We start from the raw sequence: 15847 nt of genomic DNA, 5'->3' as shown, positions 1-15847 counted from the left end.
CACTGCCATTAGCTTTGCGTGTGTGTGTGTGTGTGTTTTGTGTGTCGGTATGCAAATGTAGATAATTTCATGCGATTTAGGGTTCGACCTGATCCCATCCGATGACCCATCCCCGCAGATCCCTCAAAAGTGCCGAGTGTGGTCGAATGGGGGATATAAGGCAATTTAATGATGTCCTGTTTTGTGGTTCGACGCGTTTTTAATGAGCTGTTGATTATCGATGTTGTCGATATAGCAAAAACACTTATTGCCTTGTAGATTCTTCCTATGCAGGAGTCTCAATTTAATTGCCACTTGCAACTCAAGCAAGCTATTATTTACGCAATGTCAGCAATTCCAATTTGCACTTTTGGAAATGTGTCGAAATATCAGCTCACCTCTCCACTGAATCGAATTTCATCTGTGAGTTGTCCCAGCAAATCGGTCGGTTGACTGCATCTCTCTTTTTTAGCTCCCTTCTCCCCACGTATTTTACAACAATTTGTGCAGGGTAAAAGTCGAGAAAAGTCGAACTGCAGCTCTCTAAATTGGTACAAAATATGCAGCAGTGCCTGGCTCGATGCTTGTTCACCTGACGATAGTTATGCGCTCAAGCATTTCGTCATTTTTTTTGTCTTTTAATTTCTGTTCGATGTCAGACGGGAGATGAGGATGTCATCCGCCTTAAAGGTTTCCGTTGACATGTTTCACAGTTGCTGCGACAAAACGATGAAGTATTATACTATTAAAATTATGCAAATTTTTTTTTTTTGAGTTTCGATGGGAGTTTAAGGAATAAACTTGCATTTACTTGAGCAAATTTTTTAATATTTAATTGCCTGATCTGAAGTTTATCTATCTATCTTTAAGACTTTGATAAAACCTTAACTAAATATATCATAGTTAAAATATGACAATGCCTTTTATTTCTATTTTTCGAAAAAATAATATTCATGACTATAGTATATTTGAATATCACTCCACTGTATAATTTACATTGGAGAACTTGGTTAAATGTCGAGAATATAAAATAATAAAAAAAAATATTTTTTTTTTAAAAGCCGCTCAATGGAAATAGTTCATCCCAAATGTGATATCGATCCAAATAAAAGCCACCCGTTTTTGCTGTCAGATTTGTACCAATTTCCAAATAGTCTTGATTTTCTGAAGTATACCGAGGCCAGTTGAGCTCTTTGAGGTATTCATCGTTCTTATTGTGAGGATCACTAGTAAAAATCAGCAAGACATTACATAGCTTTCCCCATTCAAAAAAAATACTCACCCTTTTTTAGCAAATTCCATCCACATGCGTGTCATTCGCTCAATAATAAAGTTCTCTGGATCTTCCCGTTTTAAAAGAGGACTTATAAGGCCTACATGGAACAAATACAGGAGCTCATCATGGTGTACGGGACCTAAAAACACAACAAATTTATCCAAAACATAACCTTGGCATTAAAAATGTATACTCACCCATGGCCTCTTGGTTATCGGGGTTTTTCAGAAAACTATATCTACCCTTGTACCGAAACAGATACGTGTAGATCGGTGTGTGCGGGGCCATCAGGCGGAGAAAGCGATTAAAGGCCACTCCAATCAAGGCATCGCTGAAGAGTTCCCCTAAGCCCTTAAGGGACTTTGGATACTCCAGTTTGTCACGGCTTTCCGGCAGATATTTCTCTCTCAAAACGCGAGTGGCAGTTCGTGACTGGTTCGAGTCACGATCCAAAATCAGAGCAATCGGAGCAAAGCGTTCCCAGTCAGAATTGTATTTGCTCACGATGCTTGCATTGCGCAGATCCCCTAAAAGAAAAAAAAGAAAATTAAGGAATTATTTTTATTTTAACAAAAAGAGAACTTACAGAATGCTGCAGATTTGAATTCAAACTCTGTGATTCCAGTGATAAGAGGCACTTTGTAGAAGTCGCCACGCCGGGCGGTCTTAAAGGGATCTTCGATAAGGAACCGCTCCTGACCAAAGTCCTCCTCGACCACGATCCTCCAGTTGAGCACAGGATTCCAACCAAACTCGAACATTCCATTGTAGGTGCTTACGTAGTCCAAGTAAGGTTTACGCCTCATACACTCGACCATTTCCGCAACGGGTTCTTGGGGGCACTTCAATAGCCTCGCTTGACGCTGGGCCAGCTGAAGGTCATTGCTATGGTATTTAGGGGGTCCATATGGAGAGGCACTCATGCAGATGCCACGATGGAAGAGACCCCGCGACATGGGCGAGATCATGTGCAGGCCAATGCTGATACTGCCTGCACTGTATCCCAGGAGGGTTACACTTTGGGGGTCCCCGCCGAAACGGTGGATGTGCTTCTGAACCCAGCGCAGTGCCAGGACCTGATCCTTGAGACCCGCATTCCCGGGAGCATCCTTAGTGCCGGTGGCCAGGAATCCCAAGCTGCCCAACCGATAGTTCAGCGAGACCAGGACACAATCGCGATCCATAAAATGCTCTGGTCCAGCCAGGTACTTGCTCTGTCCGGAGAACACGTAAAAGCCACCAGGATGCAGAAAAACGATCACCGGCTTTCGGGCCTTCACATCCTTCGTGTAAACGTTGAGGCGCAGACAATCCTCAGAGACATCGGTCATGTTATCCCACGGCTGCGGACACATCGGTCCGTCTTGGCTGGCATCGAAGGTCCCCGGAGACCAGGGCTTCACAGGCTGCGGATTCACGAAGCGCAGCTCACCCAGAGCCGGCTCTGCATAGCGAATACCCCGAAAGGCATGGAAGCTTACACCCAATCGGGAGGTGAGGTTTACTCCCCGTACGCGTCCCAGATCGGTGTCAACTTCGATGGAAAAAACCGATGAGCTGGCCAGCAGAACCAGCAGTTCCACTACCAAGATCTTGATCATCTTGCTGCACGCTCTTGACTGAGTTGTGAAAGGTTCCGCTGCCTTCTTTATAGTAAGCTAAGTGCCTGAAATCGCATCTGGGGCTTTACCCACTGATGATTGAGGTCTGATCGGGCATAATAACGACACCGCTTGGACGTTTTCATGCGAACAGATTCATACCTATAGAAGACGTTGCCGAACAGCTGAATAGTCGCCGCAGATAAAAACAAAGGAATGGGACAAAAAATATTTTTTTATATCAGGTGGAAAATTTGTGTTATTTTTAGACTTTAAATAAAAAATTTTGAATGGTGTGCACACCAGGGTAAGCTAAGATTTCACTCGTTAAAAAAGTAATTCTTACTTTTAGCAGTTAAATTAAGTAATAAAGAACTCTAGCCTTAGCTTAAAAGTATAACATAAAAATTATTGTAGTTTTATTAAAAATTAAATTTGTTTTTCTGTGAATATTATAAAAAACTCCCGTACCTAATAACTTTATTTGATAAAGTGTTCCAAATACATATGTGTAGTAGAATAAAATTAAGTAGAATTGAATTAGTTTCTGTGTGAATGTATGGAAAATTCCCCAACAAGTTCATGGTTACCCAATATTTAATCACACATTATTAAGTTTTGACATAAAAAAAAAAATATTTTGAATAGTAACACAAAAAAATTGTTAATTAGCGCATTTAAGGTAAAGAAGAACTAACTTCCAATTAATATAAAATGTATTTACAATAATAAATATTTTCATTATTTGGTAATTTGGACTATTGTTATATATTTTAGGAATACTATTTTAAGGCATATATAGTTGCCTACTTCCAGATTTATATATAATGGATAAGAAATAACTTTTATTTTTAATTTTCACGTGTTCAAGGAAATGATATATTAGGCGATTGAGACGCCAAAACTCTCTGATTTACGAGATGACCGGAATTTTTAGCAGGTGATTCTCCAATACGTCGTATATTTACTAATATCACTTGGGAACAACATTAAGGAAGTTGGAGTAAACAATAAGCCTTAGAGAAATGCTTATTGTTGACTTGTTTTAAGTCTTTTTATACAGTCTTTTTTACATATAGCGCCTTGGATTATGTTAAACAAGTTTTAATAAGGATCCCTAATATATAATAGCAATAAACATAGCCTATATTACTGAGGGTGAAAGAATATTTCATTCAACACGGTAGTTTTTGAATTTGTTTATGACATTCATACATACACAAAATACAAATCTTTCCTTTTATAATAGTATAACCTGAAGGTCCCGATGGTCGGAGACGTTCTCCAAGATTTGGCAATCAGATATGTGAATCGCCTCGAAAACCACCCTAATGCTTTGGCCAGACACCTTAGAGGGAGACCCAGAACAAGACGATTAAAAAGATGCCATCCAATCGACCTTCCTAAAAGGGTCATAACATAATACACTTAACAAATTCACATAACATAATACACATAACATATTACACATAACATAATACGCATAACATCATATTACACATAATACACAAAAATATAAATGTAAATATGTATGTAGGATATTGTATAGGTTGTACTTTATCTTTTTGTTTTTTGTTTTTAATATGAAACTAGATTAAGTTGCCTCAGCGGTATCAGAAAGCTAGTTAAAATCAAATAAACATTTTTAACAAAAAAAAAAAAAAAAAAAAAAAAAAAAATTGTATATTAGTATACTTAATAGTAGTATACTATCACTATACTATAAAGTATATTCCTACTGCTACTAATGCATTAAATTTTAAAAGTAGATTTTATTTTTTTATCATTGTATTATTAGCAAGAAAGTTACAGTTTCCATTCACAGACCTACTTTTTTTTCTACATCTGCCGATGCTAATTACATATATGATATAGTCGTCCGTTTTTCAAAAAATTAAAACCGAAATAAATAAAAATAAATAGTAGTAATAGTTTAAGTATAAATTGTGCTTAATCTGGGGAACCTGATATATCCTACAAAAGCAAGGACTCCTTGGCCGCACTCTTTACAGTCGGTCCGGCTTAAAGCCGTCAACATTTCCGCGACGGACGCTGATTTTCCAGCAGCATGGCCATGGCCCAAAACAGTTTCAATAAGTTGCGCTAAAACTTTTACACGCCTTTTGCCAGCCCAAGAAACGAGGGAGGGTGTCAGGGAGGCTAGTGAAAACAGGAGGAGGATGCACGGCGAGGAAAATAAAAGCATTTAGCCTGGGGCCTTTTGTGGGAGTGGCAGCGTGAGTGGGCGTGGCACTCAGTTTGGTTGCTGTTAAAAATTTGAACGCGCTGATGGGCATTTTTACAACTGAAGCGTTAACTATGTGCAACTTGCAACAAGAGGGGAGAGCTGCTGAGCGGGCAAAGAAAAGAGGATCCATTGAGGAAATTTCGAAACGGAATAATGACTACTCTAAAAAGTAACAAAAATTTACCTAAATTTTAATTAAGGTCACGTTTTTCATTTCATTTAATATGCCTTCTATTTAGAAAGAAAATTATGTTAGAAATAGAAATAGTGAAGTAACTGATTCATGCTGACTTTTATTGTTTAAGCTATTGTCATGTGACATAAGTAATAATTTTTTAAATAATAAAAATAATAATAATAATGTAGTTTCTACAAATGTTGCTTAATTTTTATTAAAACTTGTTCATCATTGACTTCATAATATATAAATCTTTGGTCCTTTAGTTCTTAGAGTATTATTACCTCAAATACATGTACCAGTTTCAAAACCCACATAATATTCAGAGCTCGCTTAGTTAGGGTATAAAACTATAAAGGGGAATAAAATCAGTAGGGAAACAAAGAGGAAGGGCAAAAGAGAAAATGGTATGGCAACGAAGTATTTTTTCGATAGAAGTTCACAATATTTTCCGTTTTAGTTTACAAGTTTCGAGCCGCAGGCTGGAACCAACCGCTCAACCCACTGAAAAATCAAATAAAATTTTCACGAACTTGTCCAACAACAAAATGGTTACGACTAATATATAATATATATTATTTTTTATTTTGAACCGAATTGACTTTCTTTATCTTTCTGCTAAAAACACAGCTTAAAAACCTAGCACAGTATGCATTCTTAGGAGAGCTATTCTTACTTATTAGCAGGTCCTGGACACATTAATCTCTTCTTCTTAGTTACGCTTGACCTTCGGCTTTTGTTTGTGAGTGTCCTTCCTTACAAACAATTCCTGCAGGAAGCGCCACACCCTACGTATGAGCAGCAGAATGCAGAATATCACGAATGCAATGCCTCCGTACAGGACCAGCATGGTATCCAGGCTGTGATACTGAATGAAATTCAGATCCTGGGAGGCGCTCCTTAAATACTTGGCGCCCTTGTGCCGGGACACGTGCTCTACCCAGAACACAGCTCGCTCCAGGGGCTTCTGCGGCTGATCCCGATACCTGTCGGACATGTCACGCACCTTCTTGGTGGCCTCAGGATCCTCAATAAGTCGCTGAATGGCCGCCAGGAGCCTGGGAGCAGTCAGTTCCTCGTAGTTCACCGTCACACCATAGCCATTCTGCTCGGCCCGAGCCATGTTCAGGAACTGATCCCCAAAGATCGGGATGCCCACGAAGGGCTTGCGGTGGTAAATCGATTCCGTGGTACTCAAAAGACCGCCGTGGGTGATGAAGGCAATCACATTGTCGTGAGCCAGGATATCGTCCTGGGGGAACCAGTCGGAGATGAAGACATTGTCGGGTTTTCCGGGCAAGTTCGTGTCCTCGAACTTCCACAGCACTCGCTGCTTCAGCTGGGCAAAAGTGTCGATCAAGGCCTGTCTCTTGTCCAGGGGCAGGGTCTTGCTCTTCAGGTTGGAGCCCATTGAGAAGTAGATGACACCATGCTCGGCCCCCTCGATGAACGCCTCAATGTCCTTAGGCAGGGGCTGGCGTTTCCGGTTGATATGCATGCCGCCCACCTCGATCATGTTGGGGGAGTAGGGTCGCGGGAAACTGAGTGAGACATGCTGATTGAGCAGCACCAGAGCCGTGTTCCGGCGCATATCGTAAAAGTCCTGCTTGTTGTTGGGGAAGTACTTCCGGTACAGAACCTCTTGTCGGGGCAGATAGACAAAGTTTAGGAACAGATACTCGTAGGTGGCAAAGGCCAGATTGGCCACGCGCTCCACAAAGGACATGCGGTCGCTGAACTTGAGCATGGCATGCGGCACGTACGACGGCGGCGAGGGCGTGCCAACCTATGAAGATTCAGAGAAGAAATTATTAGTCTAAGGATAACATAAAACTTGTTCTCATTCTGCTCACCAGATCTGTGTTCCAGCTAATGGCCCCAAAGGTGCCCACTCCTATCAGCGGGGCCTTGAAGTGCTCGGCCAGGCCGAAATGGGCTTCATTGAGGAAGACCTCACATATCACAGCATCGAAGGTCTGATTTGACTTCATAAGCTCCACCACACCAGGATCATTTAGCAAGAAATCGGTTATTTCAATACCCATTTGATGGAATTCCACGATCTGCTTCATTATCGGCTGCTTGGAACTCTCCAGCAAGTTGCTCATTCTTCCTGGAATTGTTATAAATTTGATAAATAAAGTAAATAAAAAGTGTACGTAATCATAATTGATTTTAAATATCAGACTGGGAAGTTTTGAATCAATAAACTTAGTTATTAGAAGCTTGATAAGAAGGCATGATAATTGGATTCAATCGACGTAATCTCTTAAGAAGTTACGAAACTTTTTGAACAATGAACTTGTATTCAACACACAGTACTTTTAGGCTTGGGTTTTAATAATACTGTATAAAAGGCTGTATAAATGCTTAGCTATTCACAAAACAGATTACTAAAGCAGACTTTGTTCTTGTTTAATTATAAAATAATAATATGAAATGTGTAATATCTGAAAAAAAACTAAAAGTGAAGCTGGAAAATGGGGAGAACATTTAATTTGAACTAAGTAAATGTTGATATTAAATATATATATGTATACAACAACTAATAGTTATTGTTATTCAACTAAAATATGAGTCGCAGGCAGAACCATTAGTTTTGATTTAATCAAAAAAGTAGCAGAAAGCAAATCAAAACAAATCTACATATATTGTAAATAGCCAAAACTAAATTAAACCGGTTTGAACCATATGTTATGTTATTTGTGTCATTTAAATAAACATAGGGTATAAGCTCTAAAAGCTTTTATCGTTACACTTTTGTAAGGCACAACTCGGTTTATTTACCACTCCAATAGGAATTTCAGTTAGGGTAAAAATATTACATAAAACTACAGAATTTGCGTCTACAAAAACGAATTATAGGTTGTACTTTACAGCACAGCGATTAGCAACAATAGATGCCAATTGTGCAATCTTGCAATTACCAAAACTTAAGTAAACTTACCCTGCATTCTGGCTATAATGCCCTTGGCTGTCACATCCTTGATGTTTTTGATGGGTTTCTTCAGCTCGAAGGGTGACACAAGGGTGACCTGATGGCCGGCATTGGCTAATCCCTTGGCCAGGGCTGATCCCACATGGTAGTGGGATCGGGCGGCCGTATGGAGCACCATTAGATAATTGTAGGCGGACACGCAGCTCAGCAGGCAAAGCAGCAGCAGGCCCAGGAAACTCGTTTGACCACCTGTTGGCTTCATTTTATCCGTTCTTCGAGCCACAAATTCCAGCCAATTAATGGGACTTAATTGTCATTAGTTGTGAAATACGCGTGTTCTTTATTGTTATCAAACCCAAACGGTGGTGTTCCCAGAAGCTGCTATCATCGATACGCACGCCTTCGCTTCTCGAAATAAACTGAGCTAGCTCGGGGCTGCGATGAGGTAATTATAAGCGTTGGGTAGGTCCCAGTTCCGATACTCGGAGCTCTGACCCGTCGGTAACCAGTACCTTTATTCTCGCAATCGCGCCATATCTCAATGTTTCAGTAGTTCTCTCTCTATCATCGTTACGTAGCTAAAAATGACACTTCAGAATTTTAAGGCTGCTCACGATCGGAAAGCTATATTTGAAGGTATTAGTTTCTCTTTCGCTCTCATCGCGCGCTATAGGTTGTGTTTCGTTTTCCATATTCCCTCCTTTGTTTTGTTTTGGGCCGCTAAATTTTGATAGATTAAACAAGAATTTTGTTTGGGACTTATACATACATATGTACGTGTGTATACATTTATGATTGTTGGTTGTTTCACTGATAATTAACGGTCTAGACTCTAGAGTTATGGGTGTAGTCGTATTATTTTTAAAAGGGTTCGTCTAGGGCTACTTAAAAATGAAAATATTATTAAGGCCCCATTGACCCACTGTGTTTATACAAAAATATCTTTATAATAAAGTTAATATGGCTTATTTGTATATTTTTTAATTTGGTATATAAACAAATTTACATTAACTTGGAACAGAAAGTATTATTTTATCCATTGAATTTTAGACCTTTGATAATACAAAATTATTTTTTTAATAATCTTATAAAAAATGTAACCCTTTCCTTTAACATTTTTATTGATTATTATCATAAAAAATGAAAGAAAAGTGTATAGTGGTTCCCTTCTGTTTGTTAAATTGTTGCCATCAGAAATTGCAATTCAGTAATTGGTTTGAGTTTTATATCATATACTATGTACATAAAGGTATCAAAGTTGAATTACACTGGCAGATACAACTTTAGAAAAGGCCAAAAAAAGAAAACTGCAATGTTTAAGATATATGTATATTCAAGAGACGATATATCGAGACTCAATAAATTTATTTTATGTCTAAATTTTTAGGAATATTCATGTCGGAGTTAATACGTAAATTTGTGTATGAATTCATTCCTTCATTTTTAGGATAATGAAGGAAAATGTAGGCCTGAATTCATGCTAAAATGATTTTATAGGAGAATCATTCATAGAAAAATTATGTTTTATAGTTATAGCTTAAATAATATCGAAAAAACCTACGTATTGCAATTACTAAAAAGATTTTATTAAGAAATAATATATTTAAAATCGGTTTCAGTATACTTAGACCATTCCGAAAGCGATTAAGTATTCTTGTTTTAATTCATTAATTTATATAAATAATTTATAATTCATACTTAGTAAAATAAAGTTTGTTTCTAGAATCTGCAAGATCATCTTTGTTATTTTATTAGTTTATTAATTTAATAAAGTTAACATTAACTAAAGTGTCTTATTTAATTTAATTAATCTTATGTTTTGAACTTTTCGCTGTGCAACCTTTCACTTTTAATGCAACAAATCGGACAAGAAGCACGAATAAAACCAAAACTAAGCTCAACACTGTAAAAAATGCGGCTAAAACGTCCAGATTGTGATACTCCACGAAGCTTAGATCCTGCGAGGCACTCCTCAGGTACTTGGCTCCCTTCTGCCGTGCCACATGCTCCACCCAGTAAATAGCGCGCTCCAGGGGGGTCTCTTTCTGATCCCTAAACTGACTGGACATGACCTTGACCCTCTGCAAATAACTGGGGTCACCTGTGATGCGATCGATGGCGGAACGGAATAGAGGTGCGGTGAGTTGACCGTATCTTACGGTGATTCCATAACCCGATTGCTCGGCTCGGGCCATGTTCATGAACTGATCCCCGAAGAAGGGTATTCCCACGACCGGCTTGCCGTGGTAAATAGTCTCCATGGTGCTCAAGAGTCCGCCGTGGGTTATGAAGGCAATCACGTTCTCGTGGGCCAGAATGTCGTCCTGTGGGAACCATTTGGATACGAACACGTTAGCAGGCTTGTCGGCAAAGTCTTCCTCTTCGTACTTCCAAAGCACTCGGTACTTGAGTCCTCTCAGGGTCTCCACAATGGCTCTACGTTTCTCCTCTGGCAAGTCCTTACTTTTTAGATTGGAGCCCAAGGAGAAATAGATCACACCGTGCTCGGCTCCCTCGATGAATTCCCGAATATCCACGGGCAGGGGCTTCGGGTCATTTCGATTCACGTGCATTCCTCCGACCTCAATCATATTGGGCGAATAGGGACGAGGATTGCTTAGAGAAACGTGAGTGTTTAGCAAAACCAACGAAGTGCCTCTGCGCATCTCATAAAAGTCCTGCTTATTGCTGGGGAAGTATTTCCTATACAAGGCCTCTTGCCTGGGTAGATTGACCCAGTTTTGGTAAATGTATTCGTATGCCTGGAATCCTAGATTCTGGGCTCGCTGCCAGAAATCCATGTGGTCATCGAATGGCAGTAAGCTATGAGGAACATACGACGGTGGAGAGGGAGTGCCCACTAGATCTGAGGTCCAGCCAGTGGCTCCTAGAGTGCTCAACGTGATCAGCGGTGCTCCAAAGTGCTCTGCGAACCCATAGTGGGCATCGTTCATGAATGTCTCGCAGATGACCGCATCGAAGGTTCGGTTTTGTCCCAGGAGCTCCTGCACCTCCGGGGCCACCAAGAGAGCCTCTGTTAGATCCAGTCCCATTCCATGCATATAGGGATAGCGAATTACCAAAGGTTTCTGGGCATTTTGTAAGATCCTCGCCTTGTAAACTGGAGTGTAAGTAAGGAAAAAAGATTAAAATGATTATGGGTTAAACTAATGTTTATATTTATCTCTATAGTTTTTTGATTACTCGCTACGATTTAGATAAGCAAACACGTTTTTATTATCAGGTGGCGTGTCGCTAGACGATAAGCCATACGTGACAGATCGAGGAAACACCCAGATAATATTTGGACTCACCTCCCATTACTTTGATAGTGTTCGGCGTGTCTACGTCGATGAGGTTCTTCACAGGTTTCTTTTGGGGAAAAGGTGATATCAGGGTGACCTCATGGCCGGCAGCTGTTAACCCTTTTGCCAGTGCCTCCCCCACAACGTGATGTGACTTTGAGGCGGTGTGCAACACCATCAGGTAGGAGTAACCACACACCTGACTCACCAAGGCCAAGGTAAGCAGAAAAGTCCAGGAATTAAGGAACCAGCTCATTGTCGCAATACTTTTGAATGTTTAAACTAGACTGAATTGAGCCAAATGGTGTCGCAGCTTGTTATAGTCCAGATAAGAAAAAATGCGAGTGGATTAGGTCAGTGATAAGCTTCAAGTGTTTATAGTAAACTGTTTTTTGAAAATATAAATAAATATTTATACACAGTAATAATTGAATCGCCGTTTTTTATATTAAATTTAAATAAATTATTTGGAAAGAAAACAGTAAAATTTGTAAGAAACATTCTACAAAATTAGTAAATCTTTCTCTCTTAAATATCTGTACTCTTTATGCCAACTATTTCTCTTTGGTTAAAAGCTTTAAATTAAGTCAAACACGTTTTGTTTGTCAGAAGAGAGAGATAGAGAGAAAGAGAAAGAGAGAGAGAGAGAGAGAGAGAGAGAGAGAGAGAGAGAGAGAGAAAGAAAGAGAGAGAGAGAGAGAGAGAAAGAAAGAGAGCGAGAGTAAGCACTCATGGGAGGAACTTAAGTTACTAAAGTCAAATTCTAATTGATCAGCAAATTTAAGTTCTGCACTCTTCCTGAAGTAAACTTACTTTGGTTTTGAAATAAAAAATATATTAAATGTATACAACAAATGTAAAACTAAAACAACGAAGATTCAAGAAATAAGAATAATGAATCTCCAGTGTTAATAACCTTAAAGAATCTATAATGTCTACTGTAAGGGTATTCAAAAATCCAAATTAACTATTGTACTTTTTCCACAATCAAAGCATTATGTTTACCATTTGGCTTGTGTCCAGTCCATGCTGAGCCTCACGCAACCGAGAATTTCACAATAATCGAGTGTGTCTATATGTATGTCTGATATCTATATAAATTCAAGGTTGAGTGCGGCAAACATTTTTAGTCTTGTGGAGCAGCGTGCTCGGTTAGGTTCTCGGTGTGGGGTTTCTTGTTTGATTTTCATCACCATGCGTTTATTTACCTTGATCTTGGCGCTAATATTTAGCCTGGGATCCTCCAGTGGCTACAAGTTTCTCATGATCTTGAACTCTCCCGGGCGCTCGCACTTTAATGTCGGCCATGCCCTGGCCAAGGGATTGGTCCAAGCAGGTCATGAGATCACCGTGGCATCTGTGTTTCCTCTGAAGAAACCCATTCCGGGCTATCATGATATTTATATTCCAAATGTGATAAATGCAATGAGGGGTAAGTGTTGAAAAAAGTGATTTTAATTATCTTTTTTTTATTAACTAATTCATATGTTATTTTATGATTCTATTAGGTGACTTGGCTGGCTTATGGGCATCTATTCAGAAATCTGTGACGCAGAAACTCATTGATCACTATCAAATGGGCTTCCGCTTGACCAGAGCCCTGTTTGAGGAACCCAACTTCCAGGAGCTCTTAAAGAGCAACAAAAGTTTCGATGCGATAATATGCGAGACCTTTTATAACGACGCCCACTATGGCTTGGCTGAGCATTTCAAGGCCCCACTTATAGGACTGAGCACCGGTGGTGGGTTGACTTTTATTACAGATATGGTAAGTAGAAGCATTAGCATTAATTGTATTTATCGTAAACAATTTCCTAAATTTATGAAATTTTTTTTCCCTTGAGTGTATACCAGTTTTAGTTAGAAGTTTGCAACGTGGTGAAAGAGTGATTTCCGACTCTAAAAAATATATATATATTTATGATCAGCAGCCGAGTCGATCTAGCCATGTCCGTCTATCCGATTGTCCGCCTGTCCGTTTCTACGCAAACTAGTCTCTAAGTTTTTAAGCTATTTGAATTCAACTTTGCAGATAGTTTTTTACTACTGTCACTAGTACTATATATGTAACTAATATATTATATAGATGCCATAGGACGACGTGCCGAAGTTGGCTCCATTTTGTTTTTTTGTGATTCTTAATTTCTTAATCTTTAATATTATTATTTTTATTTAATTTTATTATATTCTTATGAATTTGTATTCATCACCTTCCATTTCTCCCTGCAGGTTGGTTCTCCAGCTCCCGCTTCCTTTGTGCCCCACATAATGTTACCCTTTAACGATCATATGACTCTCTTCGAACGCCTCGCCAACGTGGCATTCCTGGCCTATGAAAGACTGCTCCTGGATTATTATTACTTGCCGGGACAGGAGCAACTATACCAGGAGTTCTTTCCGGACAATAAGCAGAGTTTCTACGAAATGCGCCGGAATGCCTCTCTGGTGCTGATCAACCAGCATGTGTCTCTAAGTTTCCCGCGTCCTTATGCGCCCAACATGGTCGAGGTGGGTGGCATGCACATCGATGGCAAGCTGAGTCCACTGCCCGAGCGCATCGAGAGGTTCCTCAATGAGTCAGAGCATGGAGTCATTTATTTTTCGATGGGCTCTAATCTTAAGAGCAAGGATCTGCCGCCCGCAAAGGTTCAAGAGATCCTAAAAGCCTTCAGGGGCCTCAAGCAGCGAGTTCTTTGGAAATTTGAGCTAGAGGATCTGCCCAACAAGCCGGATAATGTCTACATTTCCGACTGGTTTCCGCAGACCGACATACTAGCCCATCCGAAGGTTTTGGCCTTTGCCACCCACGGCGGAATGCTCAGCACCACGGAGTCCATTTACCATGGCAAGCCCGTAATCGGTTTGCCCATTTTCAGCGATCAATTCTTCAACATGGCTCATGCCGAGCAAACTGGCTATGGCATTATGCTGGACTTTAAGGCTTTAAAGGCCCAGGACTTCCGGGCGGCGATCGAGAGGATCACCAGCGAGCCCTCTTACGCAGAAGTGGTGCGAGGAATGTCTTTTAGATATCGGGATCAGCAGCACACGCCCTTGGAGAACGCCGTGTACTGGGTGGAGCATGTGACCCGACACCAAGGAGCTGCCTATTTGAAGAGTGCCGCCCAGAGACTGAACTGGTGGCAATACCACAACGCTGATGTCCTCCTCATACTCTTTGCAGTCGTGATCTTTACGATAATTCTACTGCCATACGTTATTTTGAGGCTACTTACGAAATTAGTATTGGGGGAAAAGAAAACTCAAGGGGGAAAAGTAAAGCTAAACTAACGTTTTAAACTAGTCAAGATTGTTTTATATATCTTACAGACAGAAATATATATTTTTATTATATTTGTACATATTTTATGTCACTTTTTGTTGTGTAATACATTTTTATTCATATTTAAAAACATAGTATAAAGGATTTCTTGGTTTATTTAAAATTGTCCGCATGAACATATCCATTTCCCGTTTTAAATAGAAAGCACTGCAAATTAACTTCTACCAATAAGATATAATTATCTCAAATAAGCTATTTTAATTGCCAAGAATTTGAATTTGTGGCCCCTAACTTCCATTGCCATTGTTGTGCCTTCTCCATTTCCATTTCCTGTTGAAAACAAATTACTCTGGCCAAAAGTATGCTGCACAAAATTGTTTTCATCTTTTCCAACCATCGCACAAACAATCGCTAACTCGCTGTGAAAAGTTGAGATGTATTTTCATGGGCTGCCAAAAATACATTTCGTTTTTCCTATTATTGGCAATGTTATCAATGCACACACGTGTCGGCCGCTGATTGATTTCACCGCGAAACGAATGGAAAATATAAAAACGAAAAGTAAATGACAAAACAAAATGGGAAATGCAGACGACGATGAGGGACAGAAAATTTAAATAGGCACTCGAGCATTAAATTAAGCAACAACAACTAGGAAGACACTGTAACGCCCACGACAAAAAATAAAGAAAAAACAAAGAATAGAGGAAAAGGAAACTGCTCCGAGGTGCAAAACGGCTGAAATGAAGGAAATGAAATGCCAAAAAGACAAAGTTTCCTCTCCAGCAGCACATACGCGAAATTTTCCGAGTGTGTTGGTACATTGAGAAAAAAGGGGGAGCGGTTTAGATAGGGTTTATTTCTTAAAGTGAATAAATACATTTATAAACACATACAGTCAAGTATGATTTAATTACTTCAATGAAACAATTGAATAAAAATATAATCAAAGCAGAACTTTGACAATTATTTTACATTTCTTTATTAAAATTTATTTTCATTTACATATTTTCATTTATTTTCATATTATTATCGTATT

The 15847-nt window shown here is 39.4% G+C and overlaps 4 protein-coding genes across 4 annotated transcripts; 1 reads left to right on the top strand and 3 right to left on the bottom strand.

The window, feature by feature from the left end:
• Positions 1-785: 785 nt before the first annotated feature.
• LOC108081479 (juvenile hormone esterase) lies at positions 786-2887 on the bottom strand. Its single transcript, XM_017176676.3, has 4 exons — positions 1842-2887; positions 1453-1782; positions 1262-1394; positions 786-1205 (listed from the first exon to the last, which is right to left on the bottom strand). Exons 1-4 carry the CDS (start codon positions 2854-2856, stop codon positions 1034-1036), a joined length of 1650 nt encoding a protein of 549 aa, XP_017032165.1. The 5' UTR covers positions 2857-2887; the 3' UTR covers positions 786-1033.
• Positions 2888-5846: 2959 nt separating this feature from the next.
• Positions 5847-8645, bottom strand: Ugt302C1 (UDP-glycosyltransferase family 302 member C1). The gene is made up of 3 exons (XM_017176727.3): positions 8230-8645; positions 7136-7395; positions 5847-7068 (listed from the first exon to the last, which is right to left on the bottom strand). The coding sequence occupies exons 1-3, from the start codon at positions 8480-8482 to the stop codon at positions 5995-5997; spliced, it is 1587 nt and encodes a 528-aa protein (XP_017032216.1). The 5' UTR covers positions 8483-8645; the 3' UTR covers positions 5847-5994.
• Positions 8646-9945: 1300 nt separating this feature from the next.
• On the bottom strand, positions 9946-11796 carry Ugt302E1 (UDP-glycosyltransferase family 302 member E1). The gene is made up of 2 exons (XM_041774439.2): positions 11535-11796; positions 9946-11341 (listed from the first exon to the last, which is right to left on the bottom strand). The coding sequence occupies exons 1-2, from the start codon at positions 11779-11781 to the stop codon at positions 10023-10025; spliced, it is 1566 nt and encodes a 521-aa protein (XP_041630373.1). The 5' UTR covers positions 11782-11796; the 3' UTR covers positions 9946-10022.
• Positions 11797-12673: 877 nt separating this feature from the next.
• Positions 12674-14885, top strand: Ugt302K1 (UDP-glycosyltransferase family 302 member K1). The gene is made up of 3 exons (XM_017176685.2): positions 12674-12957; positions 13034-13293; positions 13755-14885. The coding sequence occupies exons 1-3, from the start codon at positions 12720-12722 to the stop codon at positions 14814-14816; spliced, it is 1560 nt and encodes a 519-aa protein (XP_017032174.1). The 5' UTR covers positions 12674-12719; the 3' UTR covers positions 14817-14885.
• Positions 14886-15847: the final 962 nt, after the last annotated feature.

Source organism: Drosophila kikkawai, chromosome 3R, assembly GCF_030179895.1.
Source record: "Drosophila kikkawai strain 14028-0561.14 chromosome 3R, DkikHiC1v2, whole genome shotgun sequence".
Taxonomy (NCBI): Eukaryota; Metazoa; Arthropoda; class Insecta; order Diptera; family Drosophilidae; genus Drosophila; species Drosophila kikkawai.
Note: the sequence above shows the minus strand (reverse complement) of the source record. Positions and strands in the feature narration are given on the sequence as shown.

Excerpts from the sequence above, each read along its gene's own strand:
- LOC108081479 (XM_017176676.3), bottom strand. The coding sequence starts at position 2,856 with ATGATCAAGATCTTGGTAGTGGAACTGCTGGTTCTGCTGGCCAGCTCA. Across the intron at positions 1,783-1,841 it reads ATTCAAATCTGCAGCATTCT|GGGATCTGCGCAATGCAAGC; the intron begins GTAAGTTCTCTT and ends TTTTTCTTTTAG. Across the intron at positions 1,206-1,261 it reads ATGGAATTTGCTAAAAAAGG|TGATCCTCACAATAAGAACG; the intron begins GTGAGTATTTTT and ends GATTTTTACTAG.
- Ugt302K1 (XM_017176685.2), top strand. The coding sequence starts at position 12,720 with ATGCGTTTATTTACCTTGATCTTGGCGCTAATATTTAGCCTGGGATCC. Across the intron at positions 12,958-13,033 it reads TGTGATAAATGCAATGAGGG|GTGACTTGGCTGGCTTATGG; the intron begins GTAAGTGTTGAA and ends TGATTCTATTAG. Across the intron at positions 13,294-13,754 it reads TGACTTTTATTACAGATATG|GTTGGTTCTCCAGCTCCCGC; the intron begins GTAAGTAGAAGC and ends TTCTCCCTGCAG.
- Ugt302E1 (XM_041774439.2), bottom strand. The coding sequence starts at position 11,781 with ATGAGCTGGTTCCTTAATTCCTGGACTTTTCTGCTTACCTTGGCCTTG. Across the intron at positions 11,342-11,534 it reads CACTATCAAAGTAATGGGAG|TTTACAAGGCGAGGATCTTA; the intron begins GTGAGTCCAAAT and ends CTTACACTCCAG.
- Ugt302C1 (XM_017176727.3), bottom strand. The coding sequence starts at position 8,482 with ATGAAGCCAACAGGTGGTCAAACGAGTTTCCTGGGCCTGCTGCTGCTT. Across the intron at positions 7,396-8,229 it reads CATTATAGCCAGAATGCAGG|GAAGAATGAGCAACTTGCTG; the intron begins GTAAGTTTACTT and ends TAACAATTCCAG. Across the intron at positions 7,069-7,135 it reads TTAGCTGGAACACAGATCTG|GTTGGCACGCCCTCGCCGCC; the intron begins GTGAGCAGAATG and ends GAATCTTCATAG.